Raw genomic sequence first — 24,675 nt, forward strand, 5'->3', positions numbered from 1 at the left:
TTTGGGAAAAGTGTAATAAAGTACAAGTTCTCACCTGCTTGGGTTGGATGTTGTTCTCTTGCTGTATGTTGCTTATTCTGGTCCCGGTTTCCTGTTCCGCTTGTTTTCCAATATTTTGCTGGGTTCTGGACTGTATTTGTTTCTCCCATATTTTCAAATGAGTTTCTCTGTGATTTTACTGATTGTTTTACTGCCTCCTCTTCATCATTTCTGTTTTTGTGTGGAACTCTGGAGAATCTGTCTTCATATAATTCAGTTCTCTCAATGTTTGTCTCTATTTTTGAAAAATAATCTTTCTTTTCAGTCACACAATGTGTTGTGCTCTTTTCCTTTACACTGTGCATGTGAATCGTCTCCCGCACTATTTCTTTCTGCTCTTGTTTTGTCTCTTGCACTTTCGTTTCTTTCTCTTGTTTTATCTTTTCTTTTCTACTCTTTAGTGGAGTTCTTAAGAAAATGGAAATGTCATAATGCTGGCCATCATTCTGTTTGACGATTTCATCAATCTTCTCTAGAAGCTTTGTGATGTGAGTTGGCATAATCTCACTTTTACTGTTGATCTCATGATATTTACCTCTGCAGTGTTTGATGAGGCTCTGAAACTTTCTACTATCCATAACGAGCTTCCATTTTCTAAGTGTTATTTTTTCTCTTCCAATAAACAGAATCATGGTGAACTTCAAAGCTTCTTCTCCAAAGTTCTCCTGAATTTGCTCCACAATGTTCCTCTGCTCCTTCTCAAAGTTTCCCAGGTTGATGACGAGCAGGAAGACGTGAGGACCGGGATAACAGAGGTACAGACTCTTCATTATTTCATTCTTCATCTCTTCATCAGTCAGTTGAGTATTGAAGAATCCTGGAGTGTCGATGATGGAGATGTTTCTGTCTTCTACTCTTCCTCTCTGTATCTCACTCTCTCTGGTTCTGCTCTCTTTAAACGCCTCTCGACCCAGCATTGCATTTCCTGTTGAACTCTTTCCAGCTCCACAGACTCCCAGTAACACAATCCTCAGATCATGTGCACCACCTGTCAAACAGTTCATGTCATTATCTGGAGCTCTAGATGATTAAACATGCCTGCTTTTCATCCCCATGAATATTTTGCTATTTCACCCATTTATTTACTCATGTGCTGAGATGTTACTTTTGTTATTGTACAAAATACATTTTGTTGACCCTTTGTGCACATGTGCCGCACAAGTCCTGAAAAGTGAAGCCAAAATGTTTTGATCGCCCCCCGGTGGCTGGTCCCAGTATAGGTCACAAACCCCACCCTCTCCATGGAATCTAAGCTGACGTGAGACAATCAAATTACACTTCAAATAATTTTTCCCAAAGATGGTTTCTGTCATTTTAGGTCGTTTTTATCACGCTGATGTAAGTGTAAGTTTAATTTAAAGAGTAAGTGTAAGTGTAAGTTAAATAATTTGCTCTAGTTAGTTATTTGATGCTATAAAAACGGGAGTGTGACGTCATGATTGACAGCTGAGATTGACAGCTTCTCTGAGTGAAGTAGTCACAGAGTCACCAACAGACTTTTTCCGGGATTTTCGTGAGGAGATTGGAGCTTCAACTTTAATTTCTACATTTCCATAACTGTTTATTTCACACCGACATAATGAGTTGTTCTGCAGTAAACTGTACTAACCATCGGTTTCTGCGGGAGTGAGGGGCGGGACCTTGATATCGCGGGTCCACTTCACGCTCACTACTGCACAGACTCGGGCTCCGAGATGTCAGCGCCATATTGGGACCTTGTCGGCTTTACTTTTCTACAATAGAAGAGAGTGAAGGTGTGTTGTCCAATTTTTTTTTACAGTCTATGGTTTTGCTCAGTATCTCAGTACAACTTAAGCACCAATGCAAATTGTTAATTCATCCAGTGCTTTATAACATTTTCCTGCATGTTTAACTAGCCAACTAACTATTTATATAAGTAGTTAGGGCTTAATGTTTAATGCAGGTTTGATTCTCAATACCTTCAGGAAATGACTGAGGCACCTAACCCCCAATCGCTCCCTGGGTACCAGCTTAAACTTAGTGATGGCAATTTCAAAACACTGCTTCATGAAGCTTCGAAACCTTTACGAATCTTTTGTTCTGGATCAATGGTTCGGTGCGTGTATCAAACTGCCAGAGTCACTTGATTTCAGTAAACAAGGCTTCATTACGTCATAAACATTTAGAAACACTTAGAAATTTCTATGGTTCATCGCTGGGGGCGATGATCTCTGTGAACGCATTAATATGAGGAGTCACTGAGAACCAATGAACAAGACGAATAAACAAAACGAACCTTGACAATTGTATTAGATGATTAGATAATTGCATTTAAAAGATTTTACTTTTAAAAAAATTGCAATAGATTTGTATGCATGCATAGGTGTTTTTATGCATGTTTGGCCTGGGTTTTTGTTGCATTTACACTTTTCTGGCCACTAGGGGTCACCGTAGAGAAGGGTGTCGGATTGTTTTTCGAATATGGCACATTTGCTTTTAACTGTTTCACTGTTTCACAAAGCCTCGATCTGCCCACCACTACTAAAACTAACTAACTAAATAAACACACTCGAGATTGTGAAAGTGTTAAAATAAGAGTGTTAAATGAACACTGAAGCAGTGTTAAAGTTAATAAATAATAATTAAGTGATTAATCGAGAGATAATTGAATATTATTAAAGACACCTGATGCTAACAAGCAGAATCACTGAAGAAAAACAAATAAATAATCTCAATTTAGTCACTCAAGAATCAGCCTGTGAATCTCAACAATTATAAAACATGTTGCAGTGCATTCTGGGTGCCTCAAATCAAAACTCATTCATGGCTCCTACACTAAAAAAAAAATGATTTTAGCTCTTTGTTCAATTTCATTAATTAAAATGAGCATATACGACACAACCCTTCATAGAAATGATTACAGCTTAATTTCATTAAATGTAATCAATGTAATTTTTAAAAAATTTGGTTTACCAATTTTTTTTTAATTGAGTCAACATGAATATTTTTCGTTCGTCTTAACCGGATGTCACTCAAAAAATTAATTTTGGCCTCTTGTTAAAATAATTAATTAAAATAAGCAAAAGTAACACGATTGTTTAATATTGTCACAACTTAATTTAATTGTGTTCAATCAACCTAATTCATTTGTGTGAAAACTACATGAATCATTGTTGTTGACATCTAACTGGGCAGTGGATCTGTAGTTCCCAGCATGCTTTGCAAGGGACTGCATTAAGAGGGTCAATTTAGGGAAAAAGTGTTATTTTATGTGTTTTTCAGTAAATGGAAAGATGTTGTTAGTTAATGTTAGTGTTTAATGTTCAGTTATGTTAGAAACTTAGAGGACTTTCTGTAATGTTTTTGAATTTTGTGGTTACCATTATGCAGAAGAGTGGCGACTGTGTTTAGGCTGTGGGCTCAGTATTACACTGACTATATTGTGTTCAGGCTGTGGGCACTCAGTATACACTATGTGTAAACCTCACTTGCAGACCTGCACAAGTAATATTATAATACTATGTAAAAAATGGTTTAATTCAATTGAACACTAATTAGTGTCTATCATTAGAATTGACCGTAGAGTCAAATTACTAAAATTATAATGTTGGTGATTTAAGGCAGGACAAAAACTAAATGTAGCTAACCTGACAAAACTTTATCTAGCAGGAATGACTAAATTAATTTAAATTCATACAACAAGATTACAACAAATTATTTCAAACTCATTCGATTTTGTTGGAAAAATGTAATTCAATTTCGTGGAAAACCTTTCCTTAATTTAATTAAGTTTGTTCAACAGATTATTTTTTTGAGTGTATCATGCATTGTTGTATGAATAAATTAGGATCTGAATTGTCTTAGTAATTTCCTTTATTCTTAATATTTTCTTTTATTTACAGGGTTTTTCCTACATTGAAATTTTTTTGGCGGCCGCCAAAACGATTTTTTGTCCCGCCAAAGCCTTATTTGATCTGTAATTGGGTTTTGTGAGTGAAGCAGGCTACTGACGGAGTGACGGAGAGAACGATCACAGCGCCCCACCCCCGCGCGCACTCTCTAGCTGTGTCTGAAATCGCTCCCTATCCACTATATAGTGCACTATTTAGGGTGTCGGCCATTTTGTAGTGGTGTCAAAGAGTATAGAAGTAACAAGAGGCGAAACTCCGTTGCAGTTTTGACAACAGCCACTAGGTGGCGCTTCGGTAGCGCGGCCGCCATTTTGGACTGAACCAACGGCTTTACCGTTAGCACAACTACTGTACAGCATTAACATTATGTCTGGAAATAATTGGAAACAAAGAAAACAGTGTTCTGCCATCAACTGCAACAACTACCAGTGTACAACCAATCAACTACCATTTCATAGATTCCCCAAAGATCCAGAGAGGTAAAGTAGAAAAGGTTTTTATTAACTTTAAAGTGAGCTAACGTCAACGATAACAGGTGCTGTAACGTTAATGTAAGCTATCCCATAACCGCAGTAAGTTAACAGTTTGCTAATTATGTATTTGGTCGAAATTGTCAAGACTCGAAATGGGCTTTTTAAATCGCATACTTTCAGAGATATATGAACACCTAACCTGGCAAATGACCGCTTTATTAATTCATTGTTATCACTAAATTAACCCTTTAACTTTTTTTCGCATAAACATGAAAATCACTATCCAAACTTAATGGTTGTAATTCAAGAATGCTTTGGAATTTAGACCTATGGTTGGTCTTGTTTTAATTTGTCAGATTATTGTTGAAGTGAAATAAATTATGAAAGTGAAACAGAAAAAAGTTATACAAGTTTGAGTTTATTAAAATGTACAAATTTAAAATATAATTATATTTTATATAAAATATATATATTCCAAAATATATTTTACTCTAGAACTGCAAGAAAATGAAAGCAAAAAATCTGAACAAGTTGTGTTCCACATTTTAGGTTGATATGTTGATATCTCGCTTCCACACCCTTTCTGCCGTGTGCTCTAACGTTACACGGTTTGGAGCTGCGCGCTCTTGCTCGCTCGCTCTAGATTCCGGGTGATTTTAGCTAATTTGTGGGCATCAGGAAGCCGCTATCAATATGCGGGAGACTCCCGGATCTTCCGGGAGACATGGGATGTCTGCTCTAGAGATATTAAAAACTAGAAACTACTTTTTAGTTCATTTAACCGCTTTTGAATTTGAACCGGTATCGTTCAATTCTATGACAGCTGTGTTGCGTTCAGTCCAAGATGGCGGAGCTGCAGCTCTGCGCATGGGTGAGTTTGTTGCAATGGAACGTTCTATTGAGTTTCGCCTCTTGTTACTTCTATACTCTTTGGTGGTGTCCGAATTCTGAGTGAACGACATCATTCCCTACATTCGTTCACTACTTTTACCCACAATCCTCTCTGAATTTGAGTGTACATCCGATGTACACTTGCTGAGACACTATTTCCCACAATCCAACACGATAAGGCGATAGAGCGCGAATGAAAAATAAACAAAAATGTCACCATGGCAACGGCGCACGCGAGATAGAAAACAATCATTTATAAGACCAGATGCCTGGTTATTTATTTATATATATATACCGTTATATCTATATTTGAATAAACAAATGTGCTGTGTAGTGTTTTGATCTCTTTTATTTTCACATATAAATGTAAAAAGTAAATAAATATGATAAGTGTTTTTATTATCTTTTTTTTTTTATCAAATAACGCAATAAACGTGAAAAATACATACATACAATTGTTACATACAATTCATACAGCCAAAAAAGGAAATATTAAAGATGGGTAGGTAATGTTTATGACGAAATTGTCCGAGCTCTCTGGCGCGTGATAATTATGTCAGCGTCCGAATTCGCTCACTCATTTTCGTTCACTCTTTGCTGATGTAGTGCACTCAACTGCCATTCACTATGCAGGGATTAGTGAATGAGTGAACGAGTGAGCGGTTTCAGACACAGCTTCTGTCTTCAGTTCTGTCTTTGCTCTCTCCCTCGCATCAAAATCAACTGATCCTAAAGGTCGGAAGACCGAATCCATGTTTCACGTGGTCCATTCGGAGAATATTTTTGCTGAATTAGCGCTGGGTGTGAATTGCAATCAAAAAAAGTTGCCTTATCTTCTCTTACAACTTGTGACAAGCATTCCGCACATGCAGCTGACATAACTTTAAATAAACGCAAAAAAAAAAGTGGGGAAGTGGGTTTGAAGTGGGGTTTTTTTGTGTGTGTGTTGACAAATCTTTCGTGATGTCCTAACAGCCAGGATTCCCACACAAACACGTCCGCTAAAGTCCGATTCGCGACCTAATGACTCCTTTGAGCCGATTCATTATAATGAATGGTTAAAGCAATTGGTCTGCCCGTCAGTGTCTGAATCGGTGTATAACAAATCATTACTGAGAAGAACATACACATCTGAAATAGGGGTGGGAGAAAAAAAATCGATTCTTAGATGCATCGCGATGCGGACGTGGACGATTCTGAATCGATTCACAAATGTCAAAAAATCGATTCTCTAAAAAATTTTTTTTTTTTCTTTCTAATAACATATTGACGGAACGCAAAAGGCGGAACTCTAAGCGGACGTGCAGTGCGCGTGCAGTCTGTGGCGCGCACTTAACAGACTCATGATGGCTGAGCGCCAAATTCGAACGGCACCCTCTTCGTTAAAAGCTAGCGTATGGAAAATTGGCAATTTCATTGTTACCTATTTAGTATTTTTTGTATGAAAGCTGCTTTCAGTAGCCTATTTAGTTTTCACATCAATATACTGTAAACCGATCTGTTATAGGCTACATACGTTGTACTGCCCTGCAATATGTGCAATGCCAGTCACAAAAAGTTACATTTTGACTGTGCTCTCTGCAGGTGTTCATTCACTTTTTTTGTATAAGCTGTTTTTGATTGTGGTATACAGCAAACCTTTCAAATCATAACTCTTTATTATTTAGTTGTGAATAAGAGAGGCTTTGTATGTTACTAATTATTCAGAATATGCATAAGTCCACAAAGCATTATTTGAGAGCTGCTGGTACATCATTCTATATTTTTGAACAAAAACTGTTTGTGATTTTGCTACAGCAAAATGTTTTTTTGTCTGAAGGATTATATTGCTCATTGGAAATAACAAGAGGATGTTGGTTAGAAGTCTATTTAATAATAGACTTCTAACCAACATGACTTCTAACTGGCCTATGACAATGTGTAGGAAAATTACCTAAAAAAAAAAATCACAAACTGTTTCATTGTATTTATTTTAAATGTAACATTTATTGTCAATATTGGGCTTGCGGATCATGTGGGTACTAGGGTACTCTTTGCTGTGTGTGGATGACCATGTCGGTCAGCCACCACCGAAGACCAATTTTGACCCAGGAAAAACCCTGATTTATGTGACTTTTAGTAGCTTGTTTTCTAATATTCAGTTATTCTGTTTGAATTGCTCACACATCATATTATGTAAACTGCATTTATGAAAAGAACTACACAGATGCCGATATTAACAAACTATCAATAAATGCACACACACTGTCCTCTGCTCTTGACACTGGCACTGCTGCAGATTGAATAACACGTTGCACAGACTAAAATTTGGGGATGAGCCGAAAACTGCCGCTGGTTTCATGCAAGTTTTAATGGAGTTAATCGCTAATTTTTGAGGGGGACTGGGTGGAAATTTAGGGGGATTAAAGTCCTCCAAAAATGGGCCTGACCACACACACCCTGTCCATAGATTAACTGTATCGCATCATTACTCTAAACATTTCAACACCACGTATGTTGTGGCCATCTGGTGGTCACACAGATGCACAGCCCCTACATTTTCTGACTGATATACATCACATTGACTTCATTGCTCATTAGGCTTCCCACTATAAGGAGTAATTAGCATTTTTTATTCTCCAAGCTGCAGCAAATATGAGCAGCCAACACTTACATCCCTGTAAACACTAGAAATATCAACAACAGTGTCATAGATTTAATAATAGATTATTAATGTTTAGCTTTTCTGGTTATGTAACATTGTGAGAACTGACGTATAGAAACATTGTGAATGACGTTACAACAACTTTTCAAGCCACTAACAGGTAGTGTCACATTCCTTTTTGGTGATTCAAACTTGGCATAGAAGACAGATGACGTTACCTCACCATTATTTTGGTAACAACATACAGTATTTTAATCATGATACTCTTTACTTGTACATAAATATATTTTATAAAATGAATTAGTAGAACCGAACAGTAGAAATTTAAGGTTGTAACATGGCGACTAAACACTAATGTAGATTATCTTCACTATTCACTTTATGATTTACTGTTTAATGTGTCAACTACCAGCAACAAAAAGTATATGATTAATTTCTCAGTATGGTATTAAACTAGCAGTTTCACATTAGGCTATTTAACTTAGACTGACCTTTACATGCTGATGCCATTATGTTTCACGCAGTTAGTGCTTGTTGTTCAAAGTCCCTCTGTGTTTGTGTTGTAAACTGGACCCAGGAAGTGTCTCTACACTCCCTCATACTGTAAAAAAAAAAAAATGTATGGCAGCGTCACACATTGGCTTCAATTTGACACGCGAAGACAAAGATCTTGCAGAACTACTGTATGTTTTGGGCCGTGACCTATGTTTACTCTGTCTTATAGTGCTTTGTCATATTAGTCATGGCAAGTACTCGAATGAATGTAAAAATAAGTTAATTCAGTTTTAAAGGTCAAGTATCATACCAAAGGTAGAACATGTGACCCTGGATCACAAAACCAGTCACAAGTCGCACGGGTATATTTAGCCAACAATACATTAAATGGGTCAAAATGATCGATTTTTCTTTTATGCCAAAAATCATTAGGATATTAAAGATCATGTTCCATGAAGATATTTTGTACATTTCCTACCGTAAATATATAAAACATTTATTTTTGTGAGTTAATGCAGCACAGTAGTGAACATAAATGGACAACTTTAAATGAGATTTTCTCAATGTTTCGATTTTTTTGCATCCTCAGATTCCAGATTTTCAAATAGTTGTATCTCGGCCATAGGCGTAGATTTCGGGGGGGACGGGGGGGACGGGGGGGACGCGTACCCACCAGATTTCGTCATGAGTCATTTTGTACCCACCACTTTTAACTTCCGTCCATATTAATTTGACTTTTGTTTCGATTTTTTTGACCGTTTTCAGTGGTTATGAGGAGCAATATGAGAGAGAAATCTGGTAATCATTGTCTGACCCAACAAAAAAACATTATAATATTAATTTTATTTTATTTTTCATGTTCGCATTTATGAGGGAAAAAACAACGTGTCAGTTCTCGGTTACGGACGTGAGCGCTCTGAAAGCGGCACTAAAAGACTGCTTTACAACTTTCACAGAGACCTCAAACAGAACAGATGCTTTCTTTAAATTTAATTTCGTTTTGTATTAATTATATCTTAATTTTAATCAATGTTTCATGAACCAGTTGCCTGGACTTAAAGTAAATATAGCAGAATCACGACATGGAGGCGCCGGCGAGTGAACTGGAGTTCGTCTCATAAATGAACCGAAACTCAGCGTTTAATGCACATTCACATTCACAGCGTATTTAGACACATTTAGACGCATTCATAATCATTACTTTTACCGGTTCTTTGTGGCAAGCTTTAAGCGTGTGGTCGTGCGCTTGAGTGCGGCTATATTACGTAAATGCTCAATATCCTGTAGGCTATATAAGTAATTAAATTAATATAAAGGGGCGATTTGTCCACGAATGACTTAAATGAACAACTAGCCTACACTGTAAAAAATGTTCGTAATTTTAACGGTAAAAAACTGTAAAAAAGCAACGGAAAATAAATGTTAATTCCTTAACGGTATGTACCCTTACTATATACAGTGAAAAACTGTAATAGCTCTCACGGGACATTTCATGTAATTTTACAGTAATATACTGTTAAATGTACGGATTTCACTGTAAAAAAAAAAACTTACCGTTGCATTTACCGTACCTTACCGTAAAAAATACGGTAGCAATTGTTTACTAGTCGACTAGAAAAAAAAACTTTTAGTCGGAAGCAGCCCTTATTCCACATATTTTCGAACCAGGCAACAGGACATCTGGGTTGAGCGAGCGACCCTGCCGAATGAACGAGCGGAGCGGAATATTCAGAAATGCGCTCTCCACTCACGAGCTCTGATCGGAACAAACCCGAACCTCACTGTCTGCTGAACTTGCGCAGAAACATCAAAATATAACCAGTGTTTTAAAATGTTTTTTAAAACTAAACACTATTTTAGCACAAATTATGAGCTTATTGGCGATTTTTTTATAATTATTGACAAAATTATAATATAGTAAAAGTTTTTTTTTTTGTTTTGGGTGAGCCTGTTGAAAAGTGGAGCCGTGCCCGTGCCTGAGCTACAGAACATTGTCTTTCAAAACATAACCTGCGTGAAAGAGAGAAAAAAAAATGAATGCGTCATTGTACCCAGCACTTTTGAAAAAGCACTTCCGAATGCGTCTCTGTCCCCAGCACATTTCAAACCAAACTGACGCCCATGTACACAGCCTTAGATGAAATCAACTGAAGAGAAAAGAAGACATTAAATCTGTGAAGATCTCAGCAGAGGAGGATTAAACAACTCCACAAACAGCATTACCAGCTTCACTTATTACTAACCAGACTGACTTTATTTCTGTCAGACGTCTACAGAAGTTTTATTGAGAATTAATAGGGGTTTAGTTGTTGATGTTTTATTATTAGATGTTGATGAATGTCTGTTTCGTTTGCCGTTACCATTATGGTGATCAGCGTTCACTTTAGGTTGTCTCTTGACCCTTGACATTTGTGAAGTATTGTTTTCAGCCATTGTAGATTTAAAAAAAAAACACATTTCTATATTGATAAAGTTGATCAACTTGAATGATTGATTCATTTTTCTTCAATGTGTTGTAACTTATATATATGTGAACACATATGGACACTATTAACAAATTACAGGGGATTTTGTTTTATAACATCCAACCTAAAGATGTATTTTAGGCAAGGCAAGTTTATTTATATAGCACATCTCATACACAATTCAAAGTGCTTTACAGAAATGAATTAAAATAATCCCAAATTAAGAGCAAGGAAAATTAAAACAGTTATAAAATGAATTAAAAGAGTAAAAAGATGATACATAGATAAACTTCTCATCTGGCAAAACACCGATGTATCATATTTTGCACAGCTGAGATTTTCCCATGATTACACTGTGTCTTTCGGCACCTAAGAAATCTATTGGACGTCTCCAATGGTCCCGATTTCCCCCTAAAATCAGACCGGAGGAGCTCTAGGACTGACTCACTGACTGGGTTTGTTGAAGTGAAAGATATAATTTAAGATTACTGATTATAACTCAATTCAACCAACCTGAAAAACAAGGTTTTACTGAATCCTAATTTTCAGTTTATATAACCTGATTTCTTCAGCTAAGAAAAAATTATTTGCTATTTTTGATATAAACTTTTGCTTTATGTAATGAAAGTTATTTTCCACCTTGATATATATATATATATATATATATATATATATATATATATATATATATATATATATATATATATATAAACACCCCTAAAACTAATTTGAAGACAGAAATAAATACATCTTAATTTAGTTTCTTCAAAAATAAATCAGTTTGGTTGGGCTAACAGTATTGTTCATCATAATAACCAATGTATACAGTGAATTACTAAATAAAGACAAGAGTCAATCATATTAAACACTGAGTGTCCACATCCTGAGCACAAGCTTCAGCACAATGGTAACCAGAACATTTAATAACAGAAACACCTCTAAATGTCCAACATAACTGAACATTAAACATTAATATAAGCTACCAAAATATTTCCCGTTTCTGTAAAACACATAAAATAATGCTTAATACCTAAATTTACTCTCCTAATGCAGTCCATTGCAAAGATTGATGGGAACTACAGATCCTCTGCCCAGAGGTGCGTTTCTCAAAATCATCGTGAGATAAGTTGATCATAGATCAGTAATTTTAATCAAGTTATTTTATGTGTTTTTCAGTAAATGGAAAGATGTTGATAGTTGATGTTAATGTATGTTACCATTGTGCTGAAGAGTAGTGCTGTCAGGTGTTTTTCTTTTTTTTTTTTTTCTTGTTTTAAAACATTGATGCTTCTTAATATATAAAAAATAATAATATAATAATAATAATAATAATATCTCATTGAAGCAAAAATGTATCAATCAGCAGGTTGTGCATGTTTCAAATGTAGCCATGCAGAGCTTTAATGGAAATTGCATATTGAGTCAATGCAACTCACTTAAGCTATAACAGCGTTCTCTTGTTTTATATTATGTAATCCTGATTGACTTAACTAAATCAGAATGTTTAGGTAGAATCAGGTATAAATAACTCCTTAAAGCAACAACTACATGTTCACTTTTTACAGTTCACATCTATTGGCAGAATATTCTTTTTCTTTTTTTTTTATTAGAGTGCTGTGCCCTAGAGTTTCAAGCCTGCTTTTGCTGCTCCTAAAGCTGCTGCTCCTGCTGTTGTTGCTGCTCGTCCTGCTAGCGCAATTGCTGGTCCTGGTCCTCCTGCTCCTGCTACTCCTGCTACAGCTACTGCTCCCGTTCCTATTACTGCTAGAGCTGTTTTCCCATAATCTCTAGCTTTTTGTTTCCAAGCCTCCCATTCAATCTTTCTCTGGGCTTCTCTATACATCTCATTGGTGTAGTGCTCTCCTCCATTCTCATTCACCATCTTCTCAATCTTCTCCAGCAGTTTAGTGACCTGATCGCGATTCTCCATCATCTCATTGTTGAAGGGGTGAACTCTGCCGCTGCACTCATTAACAAAAGCCATGAGATCGTTACTTTCTCTGATATACTTATCTAAGAGTTTCTTCTTCAGTTGATCAGCGTGAGTGAACAGAACGATGGTGTAACGTGCAGCTTCTTCTCCAAAGTTCTCCTTAATCCATGTCACTGCACTCTTCTCTTCTTCTGTGAATCTCCCCACTTTGATGACCAGCAGAAACACGTGAGGACCAGGAGCAGACATGTAGACACACTTCTCAATCTCAGTCTTCAGTTCTTGTTCTGACATTGATGTATCAAGCTGTCCTGGAGTGTCAATGACTGAGATGATCCGGTCACCAATCTTTACTTTTTGACTCGCACAGGTTTTAGTAATTGACTGTGGTGAAGCTTCTGTTTTAAAATGCTTATCAGAATCCTCTGGACCCAGGATGGTGTTTCCTGCTGAACTCTTTCCTGATCCAGTTTTACCCACCAGAACAATCCTGAGCTCTGAAACTGAGAGGAGAAATTATGTTATTTTTGACATTGTGGAGACATTTGGCTGGACCCCACAAGTGTAACAGGTATAGAAATTATACTGTTAAATACATGTATCATTAAGTACAATTCACACAAATTTAATACTTTACATATATGTGACCCTGGATCACAAAACCAGTCACACGAGTCGCAAGGGTATATTTGTGGCAATAGCCAACAAAACATTGTATGGGTCAAAATTATCGATTTTTCTTTTATGCCAAAAATCATTAGGATATTAAGTAAAGATCATGTTCTATGAAAATATTTTGTAAATTTCCTACCGTAAATATATAAAACATTTATTTTTGTGAATGGATGCAGCACTATCGCCAATAGAAATGGACAACTTTAAAGGCGATTTTCTCAATATTTCGATTTTTCTGTAGGCTACCCTCAGATTCCAGATTTTCAAATAGTTTTAATTAAAAAAAAAAAAAAAAAAAAATACCCATAAGACTGGTTTTGTGGTCCAGGGTCAAATATTTGGTGTGGCTGCCTGATTGAAATGAGTGCTTTTCCCTTTAATTGTTGTGATGTCATGAGCCAATATATATATATATATATATATATATATATATATATGATTAAAAAAGATTAAACAAGATTATCATAAGTGAAAAGAAACCAACTTATCCCATGAGAGATTACAATGCAAAAGGGAAGAAGAAGTTATAACTTCCTGTTCTGTCTTCTTCCCTTTTGCATTGTAATCTCTCATGAGATAAGTTGGTTTCTTTTCACTTATGATAATCTTATTTAATCTTTATTGGAATTATTGCTTTTATATCTATATTTTCACTCCTATTTATGTGTATACTGATATTTTACGTATACCTGTTTGATTATTTTTGTCATTGTACCCTTTTTGAGTTATATTTTTGTTTTTTGCCTTAATATGTGGAAATGAGAGCACATGGTGATCAGTGTATACATTCCTATTTATTTTATAGAGAATATTGAGGGAAATTTACATCTAAGAGGCTGATTATTTGTTCTTTATGTCATGTATGTTTTCTGTTGTGCTATTTCATTGTATAATGTGATTTTTCTTTACTCAATTTGTTTCATGATTTTGTCCCTTTTGCATTGTAACCAGATGGGAGAGGAACATTAGAAACAATTCACATAGACACCGCAAAACTCCAGTGTTAAATAAACTCTACTGTGAGTTTTTTTTGGCTCCAGACTCAAGAGTGTTAGTGTTAAATGAACACTTAAGAGTGTTAAAGTTAATGAGCTAATTAAGTGATTGATTGAGTGATGATTGACCATTATTGAAGACACCTGATGATAACAAGCAGAATCACTGAAGGAGAAAATCACTAAAGTACACAGGTAGTCACCATTATGGTGATCAGAGTTTGCTTTAGTTGGGCTCATGACCCTTAAACTATTAACATTACATTTTGTATTGCTGTTGTAGTAGAGTTATAACTGCCAGATGAACAGGGTGAAAGTGTGATCTGATGGTGTTGGCTATGTTTAGACATAATCATCATTTGGCCTGAATCATTGAACTCATTTAGTGTCAAGTTTCTGGTTAAGGTTTACTTTACTGATTATAGTACTGTTGTTACATTTTTAGCGTTTTCAATGTAATCCAAAGGATTTCTTACAAGTTGTTCTAATACAAAAAATATATATTTCATTTGGACACACTGACATCAATAATCAGCCTGTGAATCTCAACAATGGTGACAATAATAAAGCATGTTGCAGTGCTTTCTTGGTGCCACCAATCAAAACTCATTCATGGCTCCCATCATGCATTGCGGTATGAATACATTAGGATCTGAATTGTCTTAGTAATTTCCTTTATTCGTAATATTTTATTTTATTTCTGCTGTTTTTATGTGACTTTTAGTAGCTTGTTTTCTAATATTCAGTTATTCTGTTTGAATTGCTCCCGCATCATATTATGTAAACTGCATTTATGACAAAGAACTACACAGATGCAGATATTAACAAACTATCAATAAATGCACACACATTGGCCTTTGCTTTTGACATTGGCACTGCTCAGAGGTGGAAAGTCCAGGGGTCAGAAAGTAAAAGTCCTGCCATATATTTATTCCACCCATGAACTCACACAGCAAAAACTCCAGTTTTAAATGAACTCTCCTGTGAGTTTATTTGGCTCCAGACTCAAGAGTGTTAAAGTTAATGAGATAATTTAGTGATTGATTGAGTGATGATTGAGCATTATTGAAGACACCTGATGATAACAAGCAGAATCACCAAAGGAGAAAATCTCTTTTTTAAGTTGCCATTATGGTGATCAGTGTTGGCTTTACGAATACTGTTAGATTTTGTTTGGCTGTTCTATCAGTGTTATAACTCTCAGATGAACAAAGAGAAAAGCTGATCAGGTCATTTTGGTTGTGTTTTGACATAATCATCTTTTGACTTGAATCACAAAGCTCATTCAGAGAGTTAGGTTTACCTTGCTGATTACAGCAGTCTATGATTCTACAGTATACTCTTATCAATATAATCAGCATTTTCAAAATAATCCAAAAGATTTCTTTAAAGTTGTCCTGATCAAAACACTTTGAAAAGTTTTTTTTGTTTGTTTTTTGTTTTTTTTTACACTGATTCTTGATGTCTGTGTGCGCCTTAAAGAAAGATTTTTTTTTTAATATCAGAACAACTTTTAAGAAATCATTTGGATTATAATGACAAATCTGGATATTATTCTGTAGAATCACTGTGATGCTGTTATGACCAATATACATTTAAGTCAGAGATTAGACTCTAAATGAGTTCAGTGATTCAGGTTAAATGATGATTATGTTAGAATATAACCAACACCTGTTCACCTTTTCTCTTTGTTCATCTGACTGTTATAACTCAGATACAGCAGCCAAACAAAATCTAAAGTTAAACATTTAAAGGTCAACCGCCCAACTAAATCAAACACCGATATCCATAATGGTAACTAAAATTGTGATTTTTCTCCTTCAGTGATTCTGCTTGTTAACATCAGGTGTCTTCAATAATGCTCAATCATCACTCAATCAATCACTAAATTATCTCATTAACTTTAACACTCTTGAGTCTGGAGCCAAATAAACTCCCAGGAGAGTTCATTTAAAACTGGAGTTTTTGCTGTGAGAGTTCATGGGTGGAATAAATATATGGCAGGACTTTTACTTTCTGACCCCTGGACTTTCCACCTCTGGCGCTGCTGACATAGAAGACAGATGACATTACCTCATCATTATTTTAGTAACATCATACAGTATTTTATTCATGATACTCTGTAGTACTTGTACATAAATATATTTTATAAAATAAATTAGTAGAACTGAACAGTAGAAATTTAAGGTTGTAACATGGCGACTAAACACTAATGTAGATTATCTTCACTGTTTACTTTCTGATTTACTGTTTAATGCTGTCCACTACCAGCAACAAAAAGTATATGATTAATTTCTCAGTATGGTGTTAAACTAGCAGTTTCACATTAGGCTATTTAACTTAGACTGACCTTTATATGCTGATGCCATCATGTTTTCTCACGCAATTATAACTTGTCGTTCACAGTCCCTCTGTGTTTGTGTGAGCCGGACCCAGGAAGTGTCTCTACACTCGCTCATACTGTAAAAAAAAAAAAAAAAAAAAAAAAAATGGCAGCGTCACACATTGGCTGCATTTCGACACCTAAATACAAAGATCTTGCAGAACTACTGTATGTTTTGGGCTGTGACCTATGTTTACTCTGTCTTATAATGCTTTGTCATATTAGTCATGGCAAGTACTCAAATGAATAGGTTTAAAAATGTAAAAATAAGTTCAGTTTTATAAAGGTCAAGTATCAGACCATACAAATGTGGGGGTAACAAGCCAAATCTATAAAAAACTTTTAAAGAGACAAAATCATTGTAATGTTAGTTGCTTGTGTCTAACTCTGCAAAATACTATAACACTTGAGAGATGAGATTTATTTTTCTTCTTTAAAAAGAATAAAGAGTTACATTTCTATTAATTTACTTAATAACTATATATTTATCTTCCTCTTCCAAATCTACTGTTTAATATGTGTTTTATGGCAGTATTTTATGTTTATGGATATTTCAAAATAAAATAACATGAATGTAAGCTGATGTTTGCAAGTTTCAAATGAATGAATCAATATTGTAATGCTCCTGTATGAGCTCCAGCCATTGTTCTGTGAAGTTTGTCATTTGGATTTCTACGTCTTTTGCAATCTTCTTTTTCGGGCTTCTTTTCACAAGTAAGATTGAACATTTCCGTACTGTTGGTTGTATCTGGCACGCTCTGTTTACAAGTTGCTGTCGGCATGGCTCATACAAGCCTACTTGCATTTGTGTAATAAATACTATGGTGAACACATTGGAATTATCAAAAATGAACACACAAGATTTTAGAACATTTCAGCGTGATAACTTTTATATTTTGGGGATATTTAATTTAATTTTATCAATCAATAAATTCCACTAGAAACAAACCTTGTTGTATTATTTTAATTTAATACTGTGAAGCTGCTTTGATACAATCTGTATTGTGAAAAGCGCTATACAAATATACTTGACTTAACTTGACCTTTTACCATTTGGTCATAAGGCTACTTTAGACAAATTGAGATGTTTACCGTGTCTGCGCGGTGCATGACTTGTGCCACGGCTAGCATCGGTAATCATAGCTTACATTAACTTTTACTAGCAGTGATTTTAAATGGATTTCTCCAAATAGCATGCCAAACTTTACCTGTCGAGTAGAAACTTCGCGACTGAGGCATCAGTGGGAAGCACAACCTGTGCTTTTAGCGCACGCCAGCGTGTGAAATATTCTCCTAAAAACACTCTGGTCTTGTTTCTGTCTTCAGAGGCCTTTCTCTTCTTGTCATACAATTCGTAGACACTTTTTCTCTAGCGACCCTCAGACATTTTGAAAAAACCTGGTGAGAACGGCAAGCTTCAATGAATGGCTGAAACTGTAGTTCACCACACATATACACCTGAAAGTGTGCATGCGCAGAAAGCGAAACTACCTAGGGACGAGCACGTACGACGGCCTTACGTAAACATATCACCAGAATGATTGACAACTAGGAGGACCAATAGTCTTGATGATCCACCCGGAAAAAGAAAATCCTCCACTATACCTTTAAGTGATTATTGAGCATTAGTGATTAACACCTGCTGTTAACAAGCCGAATCAATGAAGGAAAGAGAAACACAAGAACTGCAACTGACTTCCAGCCACAGCCTTAGATGAAATCAACTCAAGATAAAAGACGTTTAAATCTCTAAAGATCTCAGCAGAGGAGGATTAAACTACTACACAAAAAGCATTACCAGCTTCACTTATTACTAAACAGTTTGACTTTTGTCATGCGTCTACAGAAGTTGTTATTGAGAATGAACAAAGGGTTAGATGATAATGATTTATTGAGTTTCATTTAAAGACACCATGATAGTGATCTGTGTTTGCTTTAGTTGGACTCTTGACCCTTGACTTTATAACACCAGTTTTTCCTCTGGCTGCTGTAACTGAGTGTTTATAAAACACATTTGTTATGGCACATACGCCAAAAGAAAATATGAGCATGTGGTTGTGTTAAGATAATACAAATCATCATTTAGTGACTTGATTCTCTGATCATTCTCAGAGCCTAATCTCTGATTAGACAGGTGATGTATTACTTGTATTATTCATTATAGTATAACTGATTCTGCTGTAAGACACATTGTTGTGATTAACAGATTTTAAAAACCTCTATGGTATTATGCTGACTTACACAGACATCAAGAATCAGCATATGAATCTCAACAATGGTGACCATTAAAAAATAATTTATGCCGTAATGCATGCTGGGAGCCATGGATAAGTTTTGTATTATGCTAGCACCCAGCATGCATTGCAGCATGAATCATTTTTTAATGGTCACCATTGTTGAGATTCATATGCTGATTCTTGATGTCTGTTTCAGTCACTCAAGTTTCAGTAATATTTGAGTGCTGTGAACTCAATATTATTTAGCACATATTACTGTTAGGTTTTACAGTGTGTGTATCATTCACATGTAATTCACCGTAATAAAAATAATCATCATATATTGTTTCTTCAACTTATTAAAATATCTGACTTTACTGCCACTTTCTATTTCTGCTTCTCTATCATATTTATAGTGTGTGATTTGCAAAACACCTATCATAGCCTACATCACATATCATAGGGTGACCAGACGTCCATGGTTTCAGGGACAGTCCCCGTTTTTGGTTGTCTGTCCCTGGCTAAATACAGAAAAAAAACAACCTGTAGGAGCCATTTGTGACATTTATGTTGAAGTTAATTTAATGACCCCTATAAGGTGAATCATGACCTTGTGGCCTTAGAAGGCCTTGGAACAGAAGGAGTTAAAATTGCACACCTGTGCCAATTAGTGGCATAGAGGTAGACAAAGGAGGAATCCTTGAGGTGTTGGAAAGTTTGGAATTGGATGTTGGAAATGCATGGACACCAGCAGGCATATGGTTTTCAATTTATTTACTTGTCGGTTTATTTATCAGTTTAGTGACAGTTTATCATATTAGAAGTATTGGATGGATTACGTCGTTCGTCATACATATTTATGTTTTCGTTATTACAAGTTTGAGTTTATTTATCGAGAGAATCAAATGCTATACTGGAATAAAACGAACAATCTATTGAAACCCCTGAGGCGTCCGAAGTGACTTACTGAAGGCACTACACAACCTTTGTCCCCATTTTGTTTTTGAAGACACAACATTAGGTTTTTCAATCAGACTGATAGTCAAACTGGAAATGTCCTCGTCCTCGTGTGAAAAAAAAAAAAAACGTGTGAAAATCAGTTCGGTATTCAGTGAGGCGGCCTCACGGCTCGTCAGCGCCAGTTACAGCGGTCAATGCGGTGTCTACTCTCTATTATAGCTATGATGTAAACATCTTAAGGTATTTCTTCTTACTATGACAGTCTTGAATCTGCTAGTGAATAGTCTCACATGACTCCATACTGCCACCTACTGCTCTGCTGTGAACAGAGAAACATATTTGTGTGTCTGTTAGTTGCCTTCTAATGAATGCACAGTATATGTATGTGGTGTGTATGTTTGCATGACTGTAGCTCTTGTGTGTGTGTGTGTGTGTGTGTGTGGGCGCTTGCATAAGTGCTTGCAGTATTTATGTGTGTGTTCACATTATGATGAGATTATATTGTCCGTCACTCAGATGCTGATTTACTCCCACATGTGAGAACAAAGAGAGTGTTTCTACACACACAGATGAAAGTTTGACAACATCAGCTCGACACACAGACGCTCCTCACACACTGTAAGTACTGAAGATATTTCACTTCATCTGCTGAAATCATTCAAAATCATTTAGTAGAATTATACTTCTGAGTTGTTTTTGTAATTATTTTGTTTTAGTAATGGAGTTCATACAGAATTCTTGTGAAGAGATTTTAGTAACATAAACTAACAAACTAACAAAGTTAATGTTAATTTCAGCATTTACTAATGCACTATTAAAATCAATCGCTGTATCTGGTAATATTGTTTAATGGAACAAACAATGAACGGTGGTGTGAATGTTAGCAAACATTAATAAATAATGTAGCAAATGTGCTGCTCGTTGTTAGTTAGTGCATTAACTAAAAGTAACTAATGGAACCTAATTGTATTAAAGTATTACAGAGATTAGTAGCAGTTTCTCTACTTAACCGATAGTCATAGTGAAATTAATTATTAGAAATACTGTATGTAGTTAATAATAATTATGCAAACATGAATAAAGCATAATTTAATTCCATATATAAAAAGATTATATTTGTTTAAATGAAAATATTTAGCAATGTTAGATTATTTTACTAAATTGTTGTAAAACTTAGTTATTGACTTAGTACAGTTTAAAATGCTTTTTTGAAATTAAGTAAATTTAAGTTAAAAGCTTTTTTTAAGTTTATCCATCTCTTTGTAGATCATTACATTAAATATAAATATATGCATTATATATGTAACTGGTATTCGACCTGCTTCCAGTGGGATTCGAGCCCGGGTCTCCGGCGTGGGAGGCGTGTGCGCTAACAAGGACGCTTAAAAAAGCCACTAGTGTCAGACTCTGTCCCAAATGGCACACTTCATACGCACTTTCAGTCTTGTGGACTTACAATGGTTTCCCGTGTGCACGTGTCCTTTAAGTCCGTGAGACCGTAGGGTGTCACATTTGTCATTTTAGGTTTCAGAAGGGTGCCCGTGAGCACCCTTCTTTGCGCTCGATGCACACCTTTGGTGAGCCGGCACTGAAACGAGCTCCACAGCAAACTTCTACCCGACAGTCAAAAGAGGCATTACGTCTCGAAAGTGCGGACTCGTAGGAAGACCACTAGTGTTTAGGGTGCCGTTTGGGACAGGGCCTCAGTCACGCCTCTTGAGGCCGGGGGAGTGAGGTTTACACGCACATCCAAATGTAACCGGTCCTACTCAACCCCTAGCGGGATTCGAACGGGCGTGTCCGGCGTGGGAGGCAGGCGCAAATTCGAAAAGTACTATAAATAAATGTTAAATATTTGTGTTTCTGAAATGAAAACTATCAATATCTTATTCAGTTATAATTGATTTGTTATTTTTATATTTCTATATATTTTTAAGGGAGGGTCATTAAACTATTTTCCAAACCTAACGAATGTACACACACACACACACACACATGGAAACATTTTTCTTTGAAATAAATACCCTGTATTTTAAACTCCATTGTCTTTTACAGACTGAATCAATCATTCGTCATGGCGAACACGAGTCTACAGGTGATGGGTCTGGCGTTGGGCATCGCAGGCTGGGGTTTCGGGGTCCTGGTCTGCGCCGCCCCCTGGTGGCGTGTGTCTGCGTTCGTGGGGGACGAGCTGGTGGTGTCGCAGGTGCTGTCGGAGGGGCTGTGGATGACGTGTCTGTCGGAGCGGGGCCGTCTGCAGTGTAAAGCCTACGACTCGGGCCTTGCGCTCACAGCCTCCGTCCAGATGTGCCGCGGCCTGTGCGTGTTGTCGCTGTTCCTGTGTCTGCTAGCGGTCCCGCTCAGCGTAACCGGGCTAAAGTGCACACATTGCCTCGGCGACGCTCACGAATCCAAGGCTCGGATGGCGCAGGTCGGCGCGGTGCTTTTCCTCGTAGCTGCGTTTTTCTACCTAGTGCCGGTGGCTTGGACCGTGTACGTCGTGATTCGGGATTTCTACGACCCGAGTGTCGCCGCGCCGCTCAAACGCGAACTCGGATCGGCGCTCTACCTGGGATGGGGCGTGACCGCGCTGATGCTGGTGGGCGGGGCTGTGCTATATTTAGGCTCCGCCTCCCCTGGAGCTCCAGCTATTCCTGTTTATGGACGAGGTGGAAAAGCGAACCCTCCCTCCACGGCAGAGAACAAACCGGAGAAAGTCTTTGTGTAAAAGGTGACATCAACCTGGAAAAAGTGGTCGCATAGAAGGTTTAATCTTCAGAAATTCGGGAATATCATTATTGTCGTGTAATTCCAAAACTGTATGCGGTTATTGTTTTCTGTGGAACACAAATGGAGAGTTTTGCATCAAATTTATGCAGCTCCTGTGATTTAACTCTTATTATCCATTCTCATGGATTCTTAATTTTCTTTTTTTTTTTCTTTTTTTTTTACTTTTGTGTGCTAGAAAGAAATAACACATGGGTTTGGAACGACATGGAACGGCAAATTTTAATTTAGACAGTCCAATCGCATTAAGAAATCTGACACTGTCCTTCATAGACTGAATTTGGGTACATTTACAATTCATAAAGGCTTTTATTTTGATTTCTAATGAATCTTTTATAGGAGGTCAATTTAAGCTCTGTAATTAGTTTACTCTTTTTTTGTTGCTGTTGTTGCATAACAGTCTCACATATTGTTTTTGTTTGTCTTTTTTCCAATGCTCAGTATAATTAATGATGATATCTCATGTGATTTTATTTATTGATGTGTTACTGTGCATTATTTGTCTAATAAACCTAGTGTAATAATAGACTGACTATGTGCACATGTACATGTTGATGTGTGTTGACAACATGCGTTGGCAGAATATCACACAACACAATAGCAGAATACAGCACGGGGACAATAGACACAGTGTCCACTGTGAGTCTGATGATGTCATCACAGTGGAATATGAGCTTGTGTTCCATAGAACTCCTTCAGAATCAACCGTCACGAGAGGAGGAGGAATTCAGAAACATCAACACTTCAGAGACACCAGGAAAGAGTGAAGGGTCTGTTCGTTCTGAACTGGGTTCATTTCAAACCCTTGGTGGTTTATGCGGGAACATTATTGATAAGGAGGGATTTATAGGCACACTGAAGTGCCTTGAAACATGCAGCATTATTTAGTGCGTTGATGTATTTTCCTTTGAAAAGAATGGGCGGGACATATTAAGCAGCTCCTCCCTTTTTTAAATTAGCCAATAGCGTTTAGTTTATATCACAGCTCGACCAGGGCTGTTGAGCTCAGTAAAGCCGCAGTTTCCTCCTAATCATTTCTCCTCCTAATCTCATTCATATCACTTTAAAATACAATATTCTGTGTTGAATTCAAATGGATCCGATATGTTTTCTGGTCCATGGTGACTCGCTCATAGGATCCGCTCTGTGTATCGTGTCTCTGGATCGGAGCTGCGGAGGTTCACGTGACACTAACATGAAACCAAACTTCATTCGCCCCGGTGGAAAGCATATTTACACTGTCTGAATCATTCCCTATCCCCTATATAGTGCATTATGTGCCATTCAGCATATAGAAAATAGTAAATGTGTGAACAACTGACCGATTTTAGCTACAGCTTAGCTTGGATTCATTTATAGTGTAGGGGGCGGAGCTTCAGATTCTGGAGAGCATCTGATTGGACAGAAAATTTGATGAGAAGCAGAAGTGCAGAGTGATATCATCAAAATCATTGATCACTATTGGTGGAAGTGAGGGAATGGCGGAAGTTTTAAATACTTGTATCTTCTAAATGCGAATTGTGTCATTGTTTTGGAGCAAACTATCTTATAGATAACTATAGAAGCTTGTTTCCACCACAGAATAAAACATTTTTAAAAGATATTTGCGACTTTTTATCTCACAATTACATCTACATTTTACATCTCGCAATTCTGACTTTTTTTTTCTCCAAATTTCGAGCTATAAAGTCAGAATTGCGTGATATAAAGTTAGAATTGCGTGATATAAAGTTGCAATTGCATGTTATAAAGTCAGAATTGCAAAATATAAACTTGCAGTTGCTACTTTATATCATGCAATTCTGACTTTAAGTCTCCCAATTGTGCATTAATGTCAGAATTGCAAG

The 24,675-nt window shown here is 36.5% G+C and overlaps 2 protein-coding genes across 3 annotated transcripts in view; one reads left to right on the forward strand and one right to left on the reverse strand.

Annotated features, from left to right (window-relative positions):
- The window catches only part of LOC311077835 (GTPase IMAP family member 8-like), a 19,724-nt gene extending 2,855 nt beyond the window's left edge, over positions 1-16,869 (reverse strand). Inside the window, exons 1-2 of one of the 2 annotated variants that reach the window (XM_084106475.1) lie at positions 16,833-16,869; positions 35-1,027 (exon numbers count right to left, since the gene is read on the reverse strand). In XM_084106475.1, coding sequence (XP_083962601.1) covers positions 35-1,027; positions 16,833-16,854 — 1,015 coding nt within the window. In that variant the 5' untranslated portion in view covers positions 16,855-16,869. Of the gene's footprint in view, positions 1-34; positions 1,028-8,410; positions 8,482-16,832 lie in introns of those variants that run through there. The other variant, XM_084106476.1, reaches the window with a different exon arrangement.
- A 3,695-nt stretch (positions 16,870-20,564) lies between these two features.
- cldn31 (claudin 31) lies at positions 20,565-23,358 on the forward strand. Its single transcript, XM_084106494.1, has 2 exons — positions 20,565-20,659; positions 22,097-23,358. The coding sequence occupies exon 2, from the start codon at positions 22,116-22,118 to the stop codon at positions 22,767-22,769; it is 654 nt and encodes a 217-aa protein (XP_083962620.1). The 5' UTR covers positions 20,565-20,659; positions 22,097-22,115; the 3' UTR covers positions 22,770-23,358.
- The last annotated feature ends 1,317 nt before the right edge of the window (positions 23,359-24,675 follow it).

This window comes from Abramis brama, assembly GCF_963993115.1.
Source record: "Abramis brama genome assembly, chromosome: 2".
NCBI classification, from domain to species: Eukaryota; Metazoa; Chordata; class Actinopteri; order Cypriniformes; family Leuciscidae; genus Abramis; species Abramis brama.

Bases quoted from the DNA above. Each gene is read 5' to 3' on its own strand.
- cldn31 (XM_084106494.1), top strand. From the start codon at position 22,116: ATGGCGAACACGAGTCTACAGGTGATGGGTCTGGCGTTGGGCATCGCA.